The sequence below is a fragment of the Coloeus monedula genome (assembly GCF_965178545.1).
Source record: "Coloeus monedula genome assembly, chromosome: 5".
In the NCBI taxonomy this organism is placed as follows: domain Eukaryota; kingdom Metazoa; phylum Chordata; class Aves; order Passeriformes; family Corvidae; genus Coloeus; species Coloeus monedula.
In genome coordinates, this window is record NC_138785.1 from 16343132 (window position 1) to 16357273 (window position 14142).

The following is a 14142-nucleotide window of genomic DNA, read 5'->3' on the forward strand; positions in this document are numbered from 1 at the left end:
ACAGCAGGCATGGAGAATTAAGCTCCTGATGAATTATTCTGTTACGCTATACTGACTATTTTGATTATTTCTAACACCAGTACCTGGCTTTTGGCCTCTTAATTTCCTTTCTCTGTCCTGTCTTTCAGTGTGAAGGGTAGAATGCAAATAGCCTTATCGTGGAGGAATTTAAGTTAAAGGGAACATTGTGTGGTGCTGTGCTGATCTCCCAGCATTGCTTAAGGGTCTTGTAAAAGTGCAATACCATAACACAGAAAAGTCCTTGAGACTGGAACAACAGTGTAATTTCATTAATCTCACTGAAGGTTTACTATTTATTATTTTTGCACTGGTAAAGGCAGTGAATGAGATTCCTGTGATTTCTCAGCATGACTCTATATCATTTTGTAATAGCAATGATAATACAAAAAGAAATCCATATAAGAAAATTAGTGAAATAGATGTATAATTTAGTAAAAAATTGAAATGCCTGTAGCAATATCTGGGTGCGCTTAAATTAAGCCCAGTGTTAGCAACAGCAATGTCTTTTCAAGCTCACAGATCCACATTCAATAAGTAGCTCCTTCCACCCGTGTGATATTACACAGCACAAAATCATCCCATGTACCATGGTGCCACTAAAATGGCAACTTTAACATTTGGTTGTTACTTATTTGGTGCTGAAAACTCCTGTGACACACAACACCTGTCATGACACAGACACTCTCAGAAGCTCACAGAGTTTTTCAGCACTTTCTAATACAACACTGCATCACAGTAACTGCTGGTGTGGAATCAGATCCACCTGGAACTCACTGCACAGCCTGTGTAAATAAACATTTAGCAACATCACAGGGTTTCAGCAATGACAGAAATGCGTGCATGGGCAGAGGAACAGGGGATTCTCAGCATCACCTGGCTTTGTGTTAAGTGCTGTAGTTCTCATCTGTTGAGTTTCATGGATTAAAAAACCCAAACCAATTCTGCTTTATACTAAAACCAGATTCGTTGGTATCTTTGTTTTAACCATAAATACATAGAGATGCTCCAGATGTCATTAAAAAATAGTTTGCTTTGAAAAAATCCATCTGAAACCTTTTTCTCTGGCGTGATCTCATGATCACCCTAGGAGAGGGAGGACTTTGGGTTTGCAGTCACGCCACAGTCAGTTTTAAAATGAAACCCGGCTGACATTACAGAGCTTTCTGCTCGCTCTGGTCCGATACATTCCATGGCTTGCAGGCGACCGTGCGGGCCAGACGAGCGCCTTGGTGGCCCCTCGCCCTGTGCCGGGGTACGGCCGGAGGCCTTTGTTCTGCGCCGGGATCCGCGCATCCTGCCTGCAGTTTCCCACATTTCCAGCAGATGCCCCCAGAGACCATTAAAACCCGTGAACGGCTCCGCTCCGAGCAAAGGACAGTCTTTTCTCATTTCGCTCCTGGAAATAACATAATTGTTCAAAGGAAACCTCAAGTCGGCGCGGGCGAATGCAGAAAAACTAACTCGCTTGTTTAGCAATAAATCATAATTTATTAGGTAGTAAGGTTCAAAGTGTTTAGTGTAAGGTTGCTTATTAATATAGAAACACACTACACTAATGTTAACAGTGGGATTTTATAAAATAAATCATAGAGTGAGAGCATATCCTGAGTTGGAAGGAGCCTTAGGTAACACATTTTGATACTGACATTAGAAATCAACTAATCTTGGGTTATCTAAAATATAACCTTGGATTTTGCATGCTGCACAACATCATAAAAAGCAGGATGGAATGGATTTTAAGGATTGAGGATTTATAGTTTATGTCAAGGTATCACGAAAACTTTACTGCTATCACCTATGCCACACCTCTGTTCAAAAGAACTGTTTGATGGTGGGAAAAAAGGACACTGGAATTTTCACCTGGAAGCACTTCGATAACTGTAACAATTTTAGAATTCATTGCAGTGTCAAACTCTTTTAGGTGATACAAATAGCATTTATCTCCATAATACCATTAATCTCTTGCCCTATTTTATTGTTTGTGTGTGATCAGTCACTTGTGGCTCGTATATTACAGCAACTTAAGGAAACAATAGTATTATTATTGTGTGTTTTATGTATTATAACCGAGATTACTTTTATTTTTATGCCACTAAGTTTGAAGGGCTTTACAGTAGATAGCTTCATTGCTTGTGTGCTAAAATCAGTCCTCTTTGCCTCAGAAAAAAATGTGCTCAGCACAGTAGGATTACTTCAGCATTATTTCAATTTCTTGATTAATTGGGATGGGATTTATTAAAACACTCTTGACACTGATTTTTAAAACTGACATGTTGTACTATGTGCTTTGTTTTCCGGTATTGGTTTGCTTGCTAATAATGCTTTCTTGTGGGGAAAATGTGCTTTGACTTCAACTAAAATACATCAGTCTACAGAAAATAACGTGTTACATGGACACAGTTTTTCTGTTTCTAGGAATATTTGTTTTATGCTCAGTGAGCGTGCAGTGAGTGTTAAAAATTACTTGAATGACATTTTGGGTAGTGACTGCTGATACCTTTTAGCACTACTTCCTTGCTTACTTCCAGTACATCTAATGATCTAATGCATGCACACATACAAACATATATAGATCACATTGTATAAATAAATAGATATGTGTGTGTGCCTGCTATGCAGATTGTTATTCCACTTCTCTGAGTTACATTACTATAGGATTCACTCCTAGGCCTTTGGAAGTTGGTAGGAATTTTTTACCTATACTCTTCAGGGTTTTTTTTAATTACATAGAATTTTTAAACAGGAAAGAAAAAGGTATGCCATATAAAAAAAAGAGAATACATTGCATGGTATTAGCATAGTATCTTTACAGTATTTTGAAGCTATATACTGTACATTTGGTATATGTCAAATATAGCATGTTCTAGCAAATTAAAACTAAAATGTTTAAACATATTTGTCATTTATTTTTCTAAGATAAATATTGCAAATATTTTCTGGTGCAGAATAGTTATATCTTTTCCCTTATCTGTGTGAGCAATGTGTGATTTTCAATCTCAAAAAAACTATCTTTATATTAAACAGAAATTCAGTACTGTCTGGTCTAAATCATATCAGGATTATTTAATATTTTTATGCTCAGTTCTGCAACTGAAATGTGAAAAATACAGGTGAAGGATTAATGTGCATATATGTAGTAAGAGATTTTAATTATGTCAAATATGAAATAATGCAGATTATTTGCTTCCTACATCTTACATTGCTATTTCATTGTCCATATCACTGATATCTAGCTAAGAAGTTTTTCACATCACTTCCATCTTATCAACATTGTTAAAGCATTGCAATAGCTCTTTTTAGGCTCCAGGTATTAGTCTCATTCAGCTATTATTTTTTACACCTGAATTTATTACATACACTATAAATCTCAGTTTTCAGAATTCCATATTTATTTCAAAGCTGAGATAATTTGAATTTAAATGGATTTTAATCTAAAAGGACAGTCTTGAAAACAGTTTGGAAACTTAATGGAATATACCAGATGAAGGTAACACATCTTGGTCCTTGCCGTTACTGGGATAAAGGTTTGTTTTCCCACACTGGACACCCATCCCTGCAGGCCTTTACCTTTATCTGTACCTTTGTGTTGCAGTCCCATTGGACTCATAGTTTTCTCCAGAATAGGACACAATGATTGTTTCCTGCCATATAAAAGAAATATTTTTATTATTTCCATAAATAATACTTCAAAAGGTTTATTACCACTTGAGAGTATTTGCTTACACAACTTTTTGATATGTACATCTTATCAGAGTTTATTAAGGCAATAACTTCAATAAAAATTCTTCATAGCATCATTTGATTGTAAAATTAGGGAGAAATTAACAAACTTTTGTGTCAGCAAACCAGCTGAAGTTGTATGCTAAACAGAAGCAAAATAGTATCTAATGATTGTGTTTCTGGCATAGCATTTGTTTGACATTTTTAAATCAAGCCATCCTGTCCTACAACAAAACTATTTAATGTGTATATATATAAAACAACATATACATATAACTGACATATAACAACATATGTGTAACACATAGTAACAACGTTATATATAACAATATATTTATAACAACATGTGCATTGTTTTGACATGTGGAATGTGCCTCAATTTTCCCCGTGCACTGTCTTAAAGCAAACTAAGAGTTCATTGTGTTTTCATGAACTAATGTAAACACGGGGTGGGAGGGGGGGGTGGTTCCCATCAGTCAACCTTTTTAACCAAATACCAGCTAAAGAATGCCAGTGTATTTTTTAACGTGTTTTCAATGTATATATTGGTATTTATTCATTATTGCCATGTTTGCTTCCCTAGGGTATGGCATTTGCAATCATATTTTAGCAGATCTCTTTTTGAGCAGGAGAAATAATACCCACTCCCTGCTGCTGAACTGCAGAGGTCTCTTCTTGAAAGCTGTTGTAGTTATCTGCACTTATTTGGTAAGGTGGAGAACAGAATACAGGTTTAAAGGCTTAAAATCTCCCTTTCTTATTCCCAGTTACAGGAATTCATACAAGAAGAACATCTGCATAGACATGCTGCGCCGGGGTTATCACAAGTCCTTCTCTGAGCTCCTCACTCTGATCCAGAAGTGGAATGCCTTGAGGGAGGCTGCAGGGCCTGGGTCAGCCATATGGCATGAGAAGTCCCTGGAGGAGCAGCCTGATAAGCTGGATCAGCTTTACCACTTCCTGACCAGGGCTGAGGCAGCCCGGCGAGCAGGTAAATGGGGGGATTGTGGGTAGCAGAGCAGCAGGAGCCGCAGCCGCCAGTGCCTGGGGGAAGCTTCCAAATTGTTTCATGTATGAATTTGAAACGTTACTGCATCTCAGCACATTGCAGCCTTAGTCAACTGAGCTGTATTTATAGAATAAATGATTAGGAGCTGAAGATATCAGGAGAGGTTTTGTGAAGAAAAAAAAAGGGAAAAACATGCAGAGTGCATTTTGATATCATCAGAAATGTTTGATGTATTTATAGCTTTGATAACATCTCAATTATTTTCTCATAGTTTCATTATTTATTGTTTTTCTTCCTCTATTGATTTGACTAGCTGGTTATGTATTAGAAAAATTTAATAGGTGAAATGCTGTTTCACACAGTAACAGTTTTATAAATCTGTTTTTATTAAATACCCTGTCTGCTAACTGTGTTTGGATTTGTGACTGACTTAAAAAAGATTGTGAACATGTCAAATAAAATACAGCACACAGATGTAACATGCCACCTGTGAATTACTAGATATTAGTGAAGACATAACTCCAAATTACTGTAGTTTGTCTATTGCCTGCTATTCACTAAGCGCTCATATTTATCATTTCCTTTTACTATAAATAGTAACATCACTTACTCCATCTTTCTCCATTGGAATAATTATAGGGATGGAGGCAGATAAAGCTTTAACTGTAATCCTGTTTCATAGCTGAGTTGATGTCACTGTAGTTGTATCAAGTTGCATTTTGATCATTACAAATATGAAAATCTACAGTAAAGCTTGTGAGTTTGGAATCTAAGCTTTTTGGCTGAAATTTAGAAACAGGCAACTTCATTTCAGAGAAGGAACAGCAAAAGAAACCCTTTTGGCACTTCAAAAAATGTTAATTTTAAATGTTTATTTTATATTTGCCATGAAAGCCAAAAGTTGTGTTTCTTTATTTAATTCACTATAATTCTTGACAGGAAGTCCAGCCAACCATGATTGGAAGGAATCTTCAGCTTTGCCTGGAGTATGACTAAAACCTGAATAGGCACCCCTGTAGCTTGCAGAGTTTAAGAGAGAAGTTTGAGGCTTGGACTGCCCTGACAGAAGCATTGTGCCAATATCTGATGGTCAAAAAGTACTGGACATGGCTTATCTCGATAGGCCTGCTCCCTGCGGCCACTTGAGGAGAACAGTTTGCCTGCCTTCCGTGCATGATCTTTTTCAGTGTTACAGACTGATGTGTGACAGCCTAGGTGGCAAACAGGCTCACAGAGAGGCAAGGCATTGCCAAATGTGCAGTTCCTGCCTTTCTCTCACTGAACCTGGCATTCCTTGTGTGCTGGGCTCAGTAAGTCTTTCACCTCTCCCAGAGACAAGGTACTACCACCAGCTGCCTGATTGCACCTTGCCTCTGGGAGAGAATATCTCCCAACTTTGCCTGTTAATTAAAATGAAAGAAGGAAAAATAATGAGAAATAAGAGTTGGCACGCATCTTTATTGAATTGCTAGATCAGGGCATAGTTTTGATTTTTTTCACCAGTTTCAATGCAAACCTTTGCACAAATGTTTGTATAAAATGAGGTTTGAGTTGCCTGGTGCATGAAGGGATGGATGGTAATTCATGTTGCAGGTCTGAGAGCCAGCCGTGCAGTGAAGATTCACATGAATTGTGCAGCTCATCAAACACTAATTCAGTAGTTCTGCTAATCCAGTTACTCTCTGATTCTGATCAAATTGCTTGGGGCTCTGGCTTATGATCTCCTGACAACTCCGGTTGACACCATTTAAGAATCGTTCAGCAGTTCACCTCAGCTGGAACTTACCATGATGTAGCAGCCACAACAGCAGCTGACCTGCATTTGCTCTTCAGCTGCCACAGTTCAAGCTTAAAAGGGTGAAAGTAATATTTGGGTCAGCAAACTGTGAGAGTTTATAGCATGGTTGATGTTGCTAATATAAGGTTGGCTGAAATTCTACCTATCTCAGGTAATGATTGTGCTGAGAAAGAGATAGCAGGTATAAATAATTACAGTAAAAAATTCATGACTTGTACGTTTTTTGATGAATTTAAGTATCATGAAGTGTTGGGGTTTGAAGTGGTATGTGGAAAACAAAACTTCACTTACTAATTCAGCAAATCATTTTCTTATTTGTTATTTAATTTTTTTCACCTGCTTTTTGGATCATAGACTATTGCTGTCTTAGTTATGAGTGTAACTTAGAACTTCTAATTTTAGACTTTTATGATACTTACTGTAGTATACAGAGCAAGCTATGTACACATTCAGTTTTCATATTTATTGGTGGAAAATATTAATAGTTTATAGTTCTAGGACACTACCATGCTGGATGTAAGCTATTTCCTAGAACTGAGCCATCTGACACAATGTGCAGGCTGATATCAAAAAGCAATTACTTTCTTTACTGCTGGGTTTGAAAATAGTAACATTTTGTTTACCAGCATTACACTGTACAGACTCATTACCTTTACACACAGCAGTAAAGGTTCCCTCTGTGTTCATTTTTAATGGAAAATTTTGGTTGAACTTCAAATCATATAGGTATTGTCTTTTTTCTCTTATTGCCTATTACCAACATTTTACATTTACAACATTGTGCAAAGAAAATAACTTTTTTCTGTCCATCTTAAACTCATTTTTGTTGCATTTGAATATCTCCCAAGTATTTAAAAAATAGAGAGGGAATGTTAATCCTTGCAGCTTCTCAGAAAAATGACTGATGGAGTTATTTTGCCCCTAGTTCTGCATTATTCTAGAAGCACTGGCGGAAGTACTGGAAATGCTTGACTGTATTTTTATCTTGTCTTCTTTAGACAAGTAAAGTAAATGTTTCTGATTTCAAAATTGGAGGGGGGGGGTATTAATTTTTCTTTGATGTTCCTTCATCCTGGATGAATTTTTTTTTTTTTTTTTTTTTACTAGTTCTGGTTTCAGGAGCTTAGGGGAAAAAAAGGAGGTAGTTTAGCTGTTTAATGTATAGTTGAAGGGCTTTTTACAGAAGAATGGAGGATAAATGCCAGAGTAATGGATCTGCACAGCTCAGCATTTGGTGTATACAGTGATTTCTTGGCATGTATATGGAAATGCTGGGGGTTCCTTCAAAAGGCAAGTTATATTTTGTATATATCAGTACTTGCTAGAGTGAGATGGTTTGCTTGTAGTAGTTGAAAGGAATGCAAAGCAAGTTTCAGCTCAAGAACAATTAAAGGAAGAGATGTCCCAGCTGTTAACTCTGCTTTGCCAGAGCAGGAATGCAAAACCAGGGAAAATGCCACAGCTCAGTGGCTGCAACACGTGTTGGGCAGTCAGCACTGTAGTAGAGATCTCTGTGCCAAAGCCAGAGGATGGAATCCGTGGGTATGAACATGCCTTCAAAAGGGCAAGACACTGCTTATCAGCTGATCACTGGAGCAGCTGCTGGAAACTAGGAGTTAAAACGTGGGAACTGTTGCCTTTCTGAGATTCCACCTGCTCCTGGTTCCTGACCCCACTCAACCTTTGTGCTATGCTGTGTGCTAAATGCTGAATTTGTGCATGTGCTGCAGGCTGCTGACCTTTGTTCTAGACATTACCAGACACATACAATTAGAAAGAAGTGACAACTTGGCTTCATTTCCCTCACTTCAATGTAGAGAAAAATTCTGACAGTATGAGTTATCATTAGCTTTTTTTGTAAAAGATGTCTTTTCATAAATTATATGAAGAAAGCGTGAGTATTTGATGTGCTGGCCCTGGAAAGTCTTTGTCTAATATACTTAAGGTTGAAAACAGAGTTTAGCATTTTACAATAGAAAGTTTTTCTGTAAGATTTCACACTTATGCCTTAGACTTGGGCTAGAAACATTGCAATAAACATATTGCCCATGCTATTTTGAAAAAAAAATATGGAAAGAGGTTATGCATTAAAAGAAAAAAGTATAACATACCAAACCTTCTTTTAATATTTGCTTGGATGAGACATAGTTTTGTTTGCTTTTTAGGGGCTGGGCAAAGGAACACTGTTTTATTTTCTAAGCAGGTTTGTTATTCCCTACTTAGTATTTTATCATAGGAAAAAATGCAGCAGTTGCTGGACACCAGTGGAAGATTTTATTATTTTGTAATTGTCTTATAAAAAGTTGAAGTGATTCTGTCCAGGAAAGAAGCAGAGCCATCTCGAAATACATCCACTTGTAGAACTACCATTGACTTCAACAGAAGCAGCACTTTTTAGAAAGTTTCTGTAGTATGTTTTCATTGCAGTAGCTTGGAGTCCCCCTTTAGCATTCCAGATTACCAATTAATTGCTTTATATTATTATCATTAGCTGGATTTTTCCTTTACCCAGTAAAATTATACCCTGACCATTTCCTTAGCATTTTTGCATTGATGGTACATTCATTAAGCGTTTTCCCTTTGTGTACCTGGCAGTGTTGGGAGTGGTGTGCTCTGTGTAGACTCTAGGAAACAGACCCTGCCTGAAACTTAGTGTCATCATGCTTGCAACTCACATTTTCACTTGCTTCATTTGTGGACTTATGGCTAAACATTCAGGAAAAAAGTTTATCCATTTATGAATAAACTCTCTGGAAAAAAGGATGGCTGGGTGGTCCTCTACCTGTGGGTGTAGAGGCATCTTTTTTCTGAACAATTGAAAGGGACTGATTCCTTGCCATGTATAGATTCAGGTGGAAATAACTGATTGCAGCACCATATTCTACTGCAGTTTCTGCTTTTTCTTGATCCATCAACCTCCACCCTGGATCTTTCTCTGTGTGTTCTTCACGCCAGCAGCTGTCTTGCTATTAAGTCATGGATTTTGATCTTTCTGGTGAAAGAAAAATGAAACTTTCAGCATTAATAATGTCTCATTCTGACGTAAAAAATTACTCCGAGTGACTTAATTGACCTTAGGCCACTCCTTTGTGTCTTCAAGAGTCAGTTATAATCCAGTCATACACACTTTAAACAGCTAACTGAAGTGGAGGATGAGTGTTAACAGCTCTTGAAAAGTTTCCACATGGCCTTTGTCTGGCAGGAACAAAGGACTGACTGGTGGCTTTTTGAGTAGAAAATACTGAGTCATAACTGGATGTTGAAAATTTTCTTTCCGATACCTGTAGTTTAAAAATCGGCGCGAGTTCTTGTTAATGGAAAATGGAACAGCTGCCCTTTTTATTCTTCAAGGGAAACACCAAGCCAGGATCTCTTCATGATGTTTTCATCTGTTCTCTAAAGACCATTACTGTACTTTTCCTTTCTTCCACTGCATCCTGTCACAAAGGAGATCATAGAGGTGTGGCACCAAGTTGTACTTGAGTCACACTGGGATGGCTTGCTGACCTGTGTGTTTCTTTTCTCTTCTTTTAGCTCTGTTGGGGTTCTCATACTCAAACTGCACCTCACTATCCCTTGCACTGCACTACTTAGTAGTTGTCTAGCTGAGCACAGCAAACATGCAGACGTGGATTTGAGTGATCCTCTGTTCCATGCACATGCCTGCTAAGGGAATAGGTCCTGGGAAGAGCCCAGGAGCAAAGGTATTGTTCAGTGGGCTGATCAGGGTCTATGGCTTGAGCACGATGAGGGGAGATGTTGCTTGACAGCTAAGGTGCGCCTAAAGAGATCCTGATACAGATACCCTGTGTGCTTAATATATGGGGTTTAATGCTTAAGCTCAAGCTGAAGGGACTTTTTTTTAATCTCTGTTAAACAGAATGATCTCAGCAAGGTTTGATAGGAATACTTTGTTTTTGTACATAGACACTCAATTCGGAAGTTGTTTTTCATTTTTTTGATCAATAGATACATAAAGATGACTTGTGTACTTGTATTCTATTATCAGTTGTAGAGAACTTACTCTGCAAAATCAGAGTTCAAACCTTGAATATCTGAACTACTTCTTGGGGATTTTATAGAAGAGAGTATTTACTATTCCAGTATTCTTCTCTTGGGGAGGTAAAAGTTCACTTTCACTAGGTCTAAAACACTAGCTTTGCCACTCTCAGAATAACATCAATTAACTTCTTGATTGGTAGCTCAGACTTTGAATCCAGAAGACAATATGACTTTTAAAAGCCTGGGGTTTAGGGGTTTATTTTATGGCCAGCATATCTGGTCAGCTACTGTCCAAGACAATGACAGAGAAATGGTTGTCTTTGTGCACTTCTCATTGTTATGCACTGGCAGGATCGTCATCAGAGGGTCACATTAAAGTTCATTCAATCAAAGCTGTGGCAGGAGCTGGAGTCCGCCTCAGGTCACTTCCATCCTTTGGGATTCGTAGGGCACTACCTGAAGTTATTTGCGTAATTTTATGTCTTATAAGTGCCATGATACTTCGTAGCAATGATTTCAAAGGAGCAAATCTATATCCAGTGTGTGGGTATTCAATGATTATCCAATTACCTTTCTCTTTCTGTGTTATTGCAACCTTTTGTATGTATCCTCTGGTATCCTCCTAGTTCATTTTCCCTTAGCTGTGATCTATATATAATGTGTATTGTTATCTTCATGTTAGTGGTTATAATTAGGTCTTGTATTTCTCTGCTCATGTGGTTGTGTGCTTGTAATTGTGGGAAGCTCTGCCTCTACATCTGAGATGATCTCTAAAAGCCCTCCCTTGTGCTGAGTTGTTTAAGTCAGGGTGAGATAAATCTCAGCCAAGAAGTATCTGCTTTTCTTCACTGAAAGGAAAGGGATCCTAGGTAACTCCTATTCATATCTAAATTGGTTAGTTTGGATGAATCCCAGCTGAGTCTCAACTTTGTCTGTGTGTGTTGGCCTGGTTTTGGCTAGGATAGAATTAATTTTCTTCTTAGTAGCTGGTACAGTGCTGTGTCTCAGATTTAGTATAAAAATAATGTTGATATGTGTGATAGGTAATGATGTTATACAGATGTATAAATATATCTGTTAGAAACATATATATATTCCACATGCATTCAGATGAATATAGGTATATTAAGCCCAACCCAGTTTTGTTACTTACATGCCAGAATCATTTGCAGATTTTTTTTTGAGGCTGTTTTACCAAAAAAGGTCTTAATTTCTAATGTATGAATAGGTTTTATATGATTTACACTCTGAGATATTCTGAAAAAGAGGCACCTAAGATGTACTTTTTTCTGTCTTGAGGGGAAACAAAAGGCATGAAAACTCTCAGCCATGAAGAATGTTCAGATTAGGAATATATAAAGTCTGTATATTGATAATTATTCCTCTCAAAGCTGAATTTTGAAACTTAAGCTGGTGTTTTGGTATAAAACCTTAGATGCAAATGATGAGATGATAACCTAAATGTAATTTCTGAGCTATTTCTGTTTTGTGATTTTAAAGAGATTGTAAATCACTCGTGTTGGAAGGCATGTTATCTCTTTTAAAATACTAGAAATAGAAAGGTATGTATATATATACAGACTGCTTCAAAATCATAATGTTGTATATTTTTAATGGGAATTATTAAAAAGGTAGAAATCTGAGGTTACTACTTCATAGAAGAGAAAACTGAGAAAATAAACAGGAAATGAAAATAATAAATAAAATAACACCAGCAACAACAACAAAAAAGTGTTATTTACGATTAGAGGAATGAGTTTTTGAATCAAAAGACAAAACCAGAGAGTGTTCAAGAATGGGGGAAATGTTTCAGCTTGATTTCAAAAAACTTTAGGCAGGGAGAATTCAGACAGTGTTCTCTGAAATGACCAAGATGGAGGAAAAAAGGAGGAGAAACAAGTCATAGATAAACATCTTGAAGTCTGCAGACAGCATTAGGTGGTAGCATGGCTTTTTCAAAAGACAGAATAAAGTTCTTGCTGTGTTGTGCAACACACTGAAGAGCTTTATCAAGATATCCTGAAGTCAAATAACAGTCATGACAACAGAGAGAATGAGAGATTTACATTTCTTCAATTAGATCATTTGTAATTTATAATTTTGAGACACAACATACTAGAGATGAAACTGACAAAACCCTCTTGTGTGGTTTAGTGATGAATATAAAGTATTTGTTTAATTGTTGCTGTGTGTTCCAAATAGTGCAAGTGACTTGCATAGATGGTAACAATTTACAGTCACTAAGCTCATCCTTTTGGAAGCTGGATTTCCCCCAATTCTTCTTGTAGATAGCAGAAGAGGAGAATTTAACTGCATCTTTTGATCGAAGTGTTTTCATATGGTTATCGTAGTTTTAAAACACTTGGGAAGGTCTGGACTTCGAGATCTTGCCTACACTAAAAAGATTTATTTTTTTCCACTTGATTTCTGTGTGGTGCTCCAGACCCAGAATTAAGAGGGTATTTTTCTTTGCTTCCTTTTCTCTCTATTTTGAGCAAAGCTTATAAATTGCAGAATTCCCAAAAGCAAAGCAGTTCTGTTCACACATCCAGCTTAACCAAACAGTCTCTCACCTGCTGCAAGACCTGTGCTTCTTAACTCCTTCTTTACCCAACTACATGGAAATTCCTTTTAGAGCTGGCTATTTGGCTCACATTCATTTAACAGCCACAAACACACTTAGTAGCTCACCAAATATGCAATGGAAGTTTAGCTAATTATTCAGTTTCACATCTGGCATGAGCAGAGTTTGCAGAGAAAATTAATTTATTTTAGCCATGAAACATAGAGGCTCATGCTGTGCGTTATTATCTCATAGATTTTTCAGCATCTTATGAGGAATAGATCTTTCTAATTCTCTTTAGGGAGAAACAGTACGACAGGATTTGTCAGGAAAGTTTTAGATTTCTACTCCAAATTAGTAAAGTTTTGGAATATTTCAAGGAAGGGACCCTGTGGATTTTTTTAAAGGTGCTTTTCTAAGGGAAATAACTATTTCTGTAGAAACTGTTATTCTGTAACTTGAAATTGTGAATAATATATTTGTGGATAATTTTGTAGTGGTACTTCGATTTAGCACTTGCAGGTTTTTTGTAAATTTTAGGGATGATGTGTGTTCATCAGCTGTCTGAGATGATAAACAGTGTAATCCAAACTTCAGGCCACAGAGAAAATCTGTGACTTTGAGTCTCCCCTGCTCTCCACATTTGTTCTGAGAACCATACTTTGGTGAACTGTGGTGGGTTTTTTAGGGGAAGGTGTACAATTTCAATTTGTCCATGATTTCTAAGAGTGCTAAGGTACTAAACATGGGAATATACATGAAAACTCAAAGCCTTTCTTGTTAGCCATACTTTGAACGCTTAAAACTATATGAATTAATGGAGTGTGTTTGCAGAGTGTTCTTTTTGGTCCTTTATCTCCATCAACACAGTTGCTACATTAGAGGCCTAAGGTTGGAAAGCTCTTGGGCCTTTTCAGGGCCACATGGCTCAGACGAATGCTTCTCCAGTCTCACTCTGACTTCTCTTTTGACTAGCCAGTGTTTTATCCAGGTTCTGTGTGTTTTATTGAACCAACTTTTGGTTTTGCA

The 14142-nt window shown here is 37.2% G+C and overlaps 1 protein-coding gene across 1 annotated transcript in view; it reads left to right on the forward strand.

Moving 5' to 3' along the window:
* TTC29 (tetratricopeptide repeat domain 29) overlaps positions 1-14142 on the forward strand; it is a gene marked incomplete at both ends in the record, with an annotated part of 116525 nt that overhangs the window by 14141 nt on the left and 88242 nt on the right. Inside the window, 1 exon segment of the mRNA XM_082281276.1 lies at positions 4509-4732. Coding sequence (XP_082137402.1) covers positions 4509-4732 — 224 coding nt within the window.